Source organism: Ambystoma mexicanum, chromosome 12, assembly GCF_040938575.1.
Source record: "Ambystoma mexicanum isolate Mex_15411 chromosome 12, UKY_AmexF1_1, whole genome shotgun sequence".
Lineage (NCBI taxonomy): Eukaryota > Metazoa > Chordata > Amphibia > Caudata > Ambystomatidae > Ambystoma > Ambystoma mexicanum.
Genome location: NC_090936.1, coordinates 302,584,696 through 302,594,509, shown reverse-complemented (window position 1 = coordinate 302,594,509; position 9,814 = coordinate 302,584,696). Strand labels below are relative to the sequence as shown.

Below are 9,814 nucleotides of genomic sequence, written 5' to 3'. Positions count from 1 at the left end.
GATGGGATCTAGTTACACACAGTTTTGATTGGACATTTGACAGGTTAAAATGTTTCACATACAACTTGCTTGCTGATTTGACATATCCCTTTGGATGTCTGTAAAGGACCGGTGGGGGGTGTCTGTACTTCTGCTCTCTATATGGTAGAAGAGAGGCACAGAAGACCCCAGCCAAGATTCTCTATTACGGTAGCAATGGACGAGCAATCAAGGCCTAGCTTCTCAGGAGGTGATGCAGGCTGATTCTTAAGTACAGTGTAGTCCCAAAGCCCCCACAAAGGAATGTCCACACACTGTACTGGTTAGAACACAATCTTTATATAATCAATATTCAAGGTTATGTACACTTATCATAATAACTCACTTTGTACTTAGGAAGATCAACAATGGCAAATATATACAATTCTAAAGTGGTACCACCCTTTGTATTAGATCTCCTTAAAGTGCATCAACAATACTGTAACAATGTCACAAAGATCAATAGAGTGAAACCAGCAATAGAGAGAGGAGAGAAAATAAGATGGTTGAGCAATAGGCAGAATACTGGCCCCTACCACTAGGCACAGTTCTGTGTGGAGATCCCCCCACCTGGGCAACCTGTAAAATAAAGATATAGCACAAGCCCAGTCCATATATTGTTCTGTAAGTCTTATTCCCTCCTATAATGTTTTTACCCCCCCAATGTACCTGGTGGAGTCGAGTTCTTCGAAGAGGCGTCGACAGATCCTTCTTGAGCGACCCCCTTTCAAGCGGGAGTCACGGATCGTCGAGAGGTGTCGAGAAGCGTCGAGGAACTCGGCGTTCGGCGGCGGGGAATCGACGGCCCTTCTTGAATGCCTTCCCTTTCAAGCGGGAGACACGGGGCGTCGAACGTCTGACAACAAACAGGGTAGAACGGCGTCGATGAGGCGGCAGCTTCGATCCGAGCGGTGCTCGTCGACGATGGAGCGTCGGCGTCCTGCAAGGCAGAGGCGTGCGGGGCACCTCGATGACAATTGTTCTGGACCGCAAAGATTGTGGAGACAGAGGCCCAGCAAGGGCGTCGAGTCGTTCGAGTCTTTGTGGTCTTCGGGTGGCGGGAAACCCACCGGCAGGTTTCTCCTCGGCGCGTTGGTCGTCCTCGACTTTCTCCGGCAGGATAAAGCGGTCGACGGTGCGGACGAGGGAGTCCTTCGATTCAAATGTTCTTAGGCAAGGAGCGGACGGCTCTGGTCGTCGGCGGCACGGCGTCAAGTGGTTACCACGGCTGGGCAACACAACTTCGACGGGCCTCCAGCGGTTACACAAACCTGCGAACCCTGGTCGACGGCAATGGACTTCGACGGCAGCGATGTCCAGGTGCTTCACTTCGATCTCCTCGGCGGTCCCGTCTCGGGTGGGCAGCCTTTCGAGGGTCTGTCTTCCAGGGTGCTTCGGCGAAGATGGAGCGGTGCTCGATGGTCCCTCGGAGCACGGGAACAGGGCGCCTTACCAGGTTCTCTCTCGGGTCAGTCTTCGACGATTTCGGCAGCCTTCGGATCGGTCGAAGCAAATGCAACAGCAAGTCTTCTTCTTCCAGCTGGACGTCGAGGATCAGAAGTTCCAGTTACTCTTAGAGTGGAGACTCAACTCCAGAACACTTCTGAACACTTCTGAACGCTTCTGACAATTACCAGTGGTGAGAGGTCCCCAGATATACTATTCTGTCTCTCATCCACACTGCTGGCACACACTCAGCAGCCAATCATACAGGAGGGCATTCATGCAGTCAGTCAGCCAATCAGGCACACAGTGCATTCAGGCCATACTCCTCCCTTTCAGACACTCACAACAAGGAATGTGGATTGGGACAAGTACCCAGCCATTCAACACTACACACTGCATTCAGGCCAGTTTCGGGCAGGGCTGTCTCAGTCTTTGTCTCTCATGCCAGAAACCAGACAACCACAACAAGGAGTGTATATTGGTCACACACTCCATTCACCCAGGTCCCACCCACAGGAGGTACCCACAACATACAGTCACTGGGAAGGCTCCAGTCAGTCTAGCTGGGCCTTCACAACAACACCATATATGGAACTTAAACCCAACAGCCAGTCAGGGGGAAGGGACAGAGTCAGGGCTTCCCAGGACTTTGGGTAAATAAGATAACAGGCAATAGAAAGCAAGAGGCCAGAGGGGCCATCTTGTTTCCTATCAGGAATCAACTGATCCCAATGGCAGGGCCTGGGTATCCCAAAATGGAGGAAACCCAGAGCACCTGTCAAATTCAGCATGGAGCTGCCACCAGCCCATACCCTGCTCTGTGGGCCACCCACAGGTGCCCAAAAACATACACTAGGGGCACAGGGTTGTACCCCTATCCATGGGTGCCATAAGGGTATCCCATGGGTCTGTTCACCAAACCAAAAGAGAGAGCTGCACTGCCAGGAATCCTACATGGACTCCTGGGCAGAAAACATGATGGAACACACGATAAAAAGTAGTAAAGGACAAGGATTCAGAGGCCCTGTCCCTCTGATGCATTTCCAGCATCACAATGTCCTGGGAAGGGTTGCGTCTATCATCATTGACCAATAGAATTGTGAGATGTGTACAGTGTGTTCAGTTCCAGCTCACATTAGAGAGACACATAGACAAGGACAGCAGCCCCGGACCGGTTGTAAAGTTGCACTGCGATTGGTCAGAACTAGCAGATGATGTTCATTCCCAGGCTGCAAACAAAGACCAATGAATTAATTAGACGTTACAACATTGCAAAAAGCACATGAGGAAGAGTTTACGAGAGTCATTGGGTATGGGCAAGTAGCAGAAGGGCACAGATTCCCAGGCCCAGAGTAACTGAAACGAGTAATATTTATTTGTTTAATTTAGTTCATTGAGAACTTTTACAATTTCATTCACAACAACTTTCACATAAATATTCTTATGAAACCATATTAATTCATATTCAGTTGGTATCAATTTCAAATTGCTTCCTTTCAGTCAATTTAAACTGCACTGTTTTCCATACCCAATAAAGTGCCAGGTGTGTTGCTCATGATTTTGCATTAGAACAATAGATCCAAAATGCATTGACTTAATAGCATTGCAGTCGTACACTAGATTACTCAAGGTGGTCAGGTAGAGTGACCCTAGACACGGGCATTCAGTAAGAAGTAGTTACATGGTTTCCAAATTTTCTGGGATCTTATGGATTCTGCAATATATTGGATGTTTTGGCAAATTCCATTTTGCGCCACATACTGAGCACACAGGGAGTTGATTTGTGCGCATCAGTAGTCTGATCTTACGGACCTCCGGGTTAGGACAGAGAGAGACAGCATTGGGGTTTCAAATATCTATGTGTCGCATGGCACACCTTTGGGTAGCCATGTAACAGTGAAAGATATTCATAGTTTTGTAGCCAATCCCACTTGATTAATCTACAGATGAAAACGCCTTAAACTCATCGCAGCATTCAAAATGTGGTTCCCAGTTTATCAAATGGCAAGTTTCCTTAAATAAACTCACGTTTTAACAATATAGTTCGCAGGGAAACCCGGCGCAGCTCCAAACGTACATACTCGATGGGGGCGGAACGGGGCAAGCCCAGGACATTGCGCAAAATGTACCCTTCCATCACATCTAACCATTTAAAATTTGTTAGAACCAAGGCCTCTAAACCATACAAAATTGCCAAACAAAACCACGGCTTATAGAGAGAGAACACTCCTTCCAATGAAAACTCTGCATAATTAGTGCCACATTTACAGATTAAATGTATGATTTGCCTGGCTGGTCTGGTTTTGATTTTAACAATGTTGCTATGCTTACCACTGTTCGACATTTCCACCCCCAAATATTTATAGGAGTCAGTGTAATCGATGTTTCCCAAGCTGGTGTTCAAGCAGGATTTAATACCTTTCTTTGCAGAGAACAGCATGTTTTTTTAATAAGACCATAGATCGATTGAGGGGCAAACTATCACAAGTGCCAAAGAGCTCCTGGATTATAAAAGCGAAAAAATGTGCATTAGGACTCGTACCACAGCAAACATTCTCCTTGTGCATTATAACTGTGAGAGATTTGTGACCATTTTTGGTAAACATGTAACTGTCTGCATTTCAGGAATGGAGGATACCCTCAGAACCAGAGAGGAGAGATCTTCCTGTTTTGCACAATCACCATTATCAATAGATGCATCTCCAGGAGTATCTGTTTCATGTATTGAAGTTTCGGAAACAGTCTGTGAGATGCAGGAATGGACTGATTTGCCTCACACGGTCGGTGGCATTTCAAAAGGGTGAAATTGACATTCACTTTGTGCTCCACAAATCACACAACGTAGATGGGAAGGGCTACTTAGGAGCATGGGCTATGGCATGCAGAGACCAGACTCTAGCTCTTTCACTAGCAGTCCCCTACCTTTGGAGGCCTAGGTGACCTAAGAATGCTTTGTAATTCCTCAGAAGAAACAAAATAGGGAGCAGCAACTGCAGACCATCCTACACTGTGTCCTGCGCTTCGTTCGCTGGGGTTTATGAGCAGTTTAGGTGTAGCCAAGTGTGCTAGCCAAAAGGTGCTCCCTCAGTCTGTCCCACACTTTTATCAAGAAAATTATGTCAATCTAAAATTCCACTGTCATTTCTCTAAACAACATTGTGCAAAAAATAAAGAACTCTGTGTAAAGCGGACACCTAACGCCCAGTTTGCAAAATATTCGAAATAAATCTAGATGTTGTGCTCTCCAAAAATAAAAGCTTATATTTTAAACCCAACATCACACCCTGTATTTTACATGCATGCCCAAACAAGAAACCCAACATCCAATACAGAGTAGGAGCGTTTTGAGACTAATAGTGTGTTTTTTTCTTATGCCAACACCTGCCTTTGGCATTTCAGAAATCCAAAAGAAATCTATATTATACATTTTTTCGATGATCCAAACACTTGTTTATGGGTGTAGGGGGAAATAAAGTGCATATATATGATGAATTTCTGATGGAAACAATAGACGTCATGAGAGTGGACAGGCGGCAATAATTTGAATGCTGACTGCATATTTGTCTAGAATAGTTATTCAAAGTTCATTTCATGTGTGAATTGTTACTGAGCGAGACAGCATAGCATAACTCCCAAGTCTTTCCAGCGCCCAGTTACCTCAGGGTTCGGTGCACGATATAAATAAAAAACAAATACAAAATAGCAGGTAGGTTTTCTTTTTTTTCCTTTTCGATACACAAGTGACCTTTACTTAAATGTAAAAAATAGTATGGGCTATTTCCCCAGCATAATGTTGAGGTACCATCTTTGCTTTTGAATTACTATTTCAAATAAGACTGAATATTCAGATTAAAAAAAAAAAACAGGCTGGTTCTTATCCTAGAATTTAGTGGTGGGATTGTTGTGGTAGGGGGCGTTAGATCAAGGGGCACCTCACTCCATGAATATGTATGTTACAGATTCAGGACTACACTTAAACTCCGTGTGTAGCCCTCACCTGGAACGCTGGTGGTACCTATGGGTGGACTTCAGTTTCGTGTTTGTATTTCTTCCTGCGTTTGTGATGTATACCCGAGTCCTCCTGGGCTGATCGGCTTGTCTGTGGCAACCACAAGTAAACCCGGCGACTGTCGCCAGAAAGGGGGGGTTCAAACTCGCCGTGGGGTCGACCTTTGTTACGGGTTTAAAAGGTTCTTACTGCTGTCCGACTGTAAGCGGGAAACAGAGAAGCGTCCCGGGAGGAGCAAATGATACACGAGGGGCGGGAGCTATGGGGATGAATGAGTGAAAGCAACTAAACCCCACTGAGCTGTACCCTATCAAGAAGCGAGGAGAGCTCGGTGTTATACAGGCCAGGCTGCCTGGCGAGCAGGACTTGTTTGCGCATGGCTACTCCCGGGGCGGGGGGAGCCTGTACTCTTGCACCGTCATGAGAAGGGAGGGCAGGGATATCCTCGTGGAATTCTCCACAGATCCTCCCAACGGTTCCCTCCCACAGCGCGAGAAAGGGAGGGGGAGCGCACGCTGTGCGCGCGCCCGCCGCGAGCCACCTGGGCTACAGCCACAGCAGGCAGTCAGTTCGCACCCGCTGCGCCTGCGCGGCGTTGCTTCTTGTCATGTGCATGTCAAAGGTCCATCACCTGGTGACCTCTCCCCCTGTTGCTAGACGTGTCACTGTCATGGAGCCTTCTCCCGATCCAGAAGTACTTAATGGGGGCACAGTACTTAATGGGGGCACACACATAGATTTCCCAGGGACTTCGGTTATTGGTTATGTACCCACAGGCAATGTTACAAAAGTTAAACGTTAAGCATTTGAGGGTGCCAATGAAAAATGATGCACTTTCCAGTCGGGCGAAAATGCTTAAAAAACTTAAGGGTCTCTGTAGGTTGAGTAGGGAAACGCCGATTAGTGATGTGTTCCTTCTAGAAGACGCGTCGCTTCCAGAGCACGACCTCCATGACCCACTGTGCATTTCAGGGCGGGCAGAAGGCTGGTGTGGGGGGCTCTTTCCCGTGCCCTTTGCACGGGGCTCGAGCACCGGCGTGGTCCATGGGCTGGGGCTTCTGTGGCCGGCCTGTCACCGCAGCACTCCTCGGAGAGCCGGAGCTGAGCCAGTGACTGACTCCCTGTTTATAGGTCTCCTTGCAGGGGCCCCCCTCTGCCGTATTCCAATCTGTCAAAGTCTCTTTCCTGCCATTAGAACAATGCCCGATTGTATTATTTTTTTTTGTCCAGGGGAAAAAAAAAAAGACACGTGGAGCCAAAGGGGCCGCAGGGGAACGGGAGTAAATCGAGCTGCGATCGTTCGGGGTATTGCACGCCCCTTGCTAATCCTCCCAGTGCTCTCATTTCTGTTGCTCTCTCGGGGAGGTCGGCGCGTCGGTTTGCTGCTCCCCGTCGGCTCGTCAGACCTGGGTCCTTCGGCAGAGGCGGCGGCCCCTCGTCTCCGGGAGCAGAGGACCGGCTTCTCGCACGGCACACGCGGCGGACTTGTGGTTAGTGCGGGCGCACACGCTGTGGCTGCTCCGCGCGTGGGGGGAGCTCTATTATCAACACTGGCATTGTGTGCGAGGCTCTGCTCCTGCTGGATACAGGATACTGGCCCTTTAAGAGCCTGGTCAAGGAGTCCCTGCTCGCACTGAGGGAGAGAGGAGCAGCAGCAGCGCACACAGAGCGAGCGAGGGAGAGGAGCGGCCGTGCCCGAGCTCTGGAGTCACTTGACAGGTCTGCTCGGAGGAGACAGCCGCAGCACGGGGACGCCGCGCCTTTCCAGCATGCTCACTGACCCCGATTTACCCCAGGAGTTTGAGAGGTGAGTGGGGCGATCGCTGGGCGCTGAGGCTCCTCTGGGGCTGGGAGGCTGCCCTGGATCTGCAGCTGGTGTGTTGAGCTGTGCTCGGCAGCAGAGAGCCCGTGCACAAGGACAGGCTCTCACAGCCCAGGGCTGGGTACAGGGCACCTCTGCGCCCCATCAGCTGAACAGGGGTGGACCTCCATTGCCCTAACACCCTGGATGCAGGAGCAGGCAGGGGTCTCCACCCAGGGAAACTTTCTGAACTCTCAGGCGCCCTATGTAAACATATCCCAGCACATCCACACAACTCCCGCACCATCCGTGCTCATTTCCCATTGAAACTGCACATGTAGTTTAACAGGGGCACTGCCGCTCTGGTGTGCTTGAAAACTTTACCTTGTGCTGAGTGAGGTTCAAAGAACTCTTTTTTTTATGGCACACACACCCCTTAAACGAATAGATCTTCCATTAGCCCCACTGACTCGATATGCACAGTATATCCGTGACAACCCATTGACACATGTGCCCCATTAATCCCGAGCAGTGCACGTTCATATTCGCTTTAGTAATCCAAGAAACAAAAGTACCAGATTAACAATGTGAAGGCTATTGATAAGTAAAGGGTAGTCCGCTGCTCTTCCGAGATCAGGCTCCTATTCTTATCTTTCTCTACTCAGTTGTGCCATCCTCGGCAAATCATTGTGTCTCTTGGCATCTGTTTTCGTATCACCCCAAGCTTTCGACCGAAGCAGCCACAATTTTGAACAACGCCGGCCTTGTATATAATAAAAGTGACTAAGCTCGATTTGGTGTTGGGAGCACCTCCGTGGTTTATTCCCACACCCCACTTGCATTAATTGGCAGTCAGCCTCTGGTTCCACCCTATGCAGCGCTCGGTTCTGTTTGCCCGTGTTTCGGGTGCCCCCCCCGAGCGCTGAAGTTCTATAGCACACAGTGCACGTGCTGTGCGCGAGGAGAGGTAAACAGCCGGCGGAGCGTCTCGGCATTGCCCCGCTTGCAGACATGACACGAGGAACAATGAGGCTGACGGGAATTTTCTGGAGCCGCGAGGGCACGCACGCATGCTACCAGCTTTCTCCCGCTGCTCGGGGTCGCCAGCACCTTTCCGTCGAGTTATTCCTTTTGACTGTAAACGTTCGTGGAAAGCTGTCAGCAGCGTGGCGAGTTCGGGAGGCTGCACGCCTCCTCCACGGGCACACACAGCAGGGGGCCCCGCAGACCTGGCCAGACCCAGGTGCCAGACTTTGAAGCCATTCATTCTCCTGGTTCAGGGGTCGCTGTCTCTTTTATTGCCGTTATTAAAGGGAGAAGAATGGCGTTTACAGTTTTCAGACAGGAAGTGGAGTTTCGCATGTGGAAGCCTCCTTCAACATGAGTATCTTCTCTGGCTGAACCAGGGTTGTCTGCAGCTGCTCCTGATTGCAAATCCCATTTCTAACATCACAGGGGCTCTGCGTGCTTCTCTTCATCTCTTGGTGTGGTGTTGAAGCAAACCCCCAATATATCCCCTTCTCCTGATGGAGTCTAGGAAATAGTAAACACAGGACACCCTGCCATGGGAACAGGCATTATCCGGGTGCCCCCCCGCCCCCTTCCAGGCAGACTCCAACAAACTTTTCCCAGTAAGTCCCTAGATTGCTGCCCGTGGAAGTGACCTGTGTGGTCTGCAAAGCTAGCAACCAAAACACGAGTTAGTCTCTTGAAGGTGGAATTATTGCAAGATTGCATATCCCTTTTTCCTTTTAAAAACGAAATAAATCAAAATGTTGAGCGTTTAAGGCGCAATGCAGAAACTTGTTTCTTCGGTCCCAGCCCAATCATTGAACTGGATCAAGAGGCCCGCTTCTTCTAAAGGATCCCTTGAATCTAGAGTGTTGTGTGCACTTCCAAATGGCATCATAATGTCACTCCGTAATGCACCGGGTAACTAGCACATTGAGACAAGGGATTGGGTGTTGCATTGGTTGGCCCAACAGTGGCAGGCTAGCTCCGTAAGCTTCATATGCCCGCGTTGCCCATCTGTCAATCAAGATATGCAGAGCTGTCATTTAGAGCCAGGCCTGTTAAGTAAGCTCTTGCGCTCTCGCCATCGTTGACTGCTATTTTATCTTGAAATAAATTCTGTCTGGTGGCAATGTCTATACTTTAGGCAGATCTGCAATCTTCCATGTTAACTGTATTTGCTCCAGTATTTATAATGTAAAACAAAAATCCATCGTAATGACTGGCTAGAAGGTAAACATTCGCTCAGTACTATAGGGAGTCCTCAGTCTGTGGATCCAGAGTCTGTATTCCTCTGCACGGAAGCTGTTGGGGCAATTACCCAATGCTAGACTGATTGGACAACTTGTGCACACCGCGAGAAAAAAACACTAAATGCTAAATTTCAAAACAGAATGGGGGTGAAGATGATATTTCCTTGTGTGTGGTGAAAATTCAGAATCTGTAAAGATGACTAGTGATGTGAGGCTAATCGCAATCATAACTGCGATCACTAACTTGCAGGATGGATGTCGGGGATTAACTTTCTT

The 9,814-nt window shown here is 48.9% G+C and overlaps 1 protein-coding gene across 3 annotated transcripts in view; it reads left to right on the top strand.

The window, feature by feature from the left end:
* The first annotated feature begins 5,880 nt into the window (after positions 1-5,880).
* The window catches only part of SOX5 (SRY-box transcription factor 5), a 624,232-nt gene continuing 620,298 nt past the window's right edge, over positions 5,881-9,814 (top strand). The window contains exon 1 of one of the 3 annotated variants that reach the window (XM_069628460.1): positions 5,881-6,963. Coding sequence is in view for 2 of the 3 variants with exons in the window: in XM_069628461.1 (XP_069484562.1) it covers positions 7,243-7,280 (38 nt within the window). In the remaining variant the exon portion in view is untranslated. Of the gene's footprint in view, positions 7,281-9,814 lie in introns of all 3 variants that reach the window. The other 2 variants (XM_069628461.1, XM_069628459.1) reach the window with 2 other exon arrangements.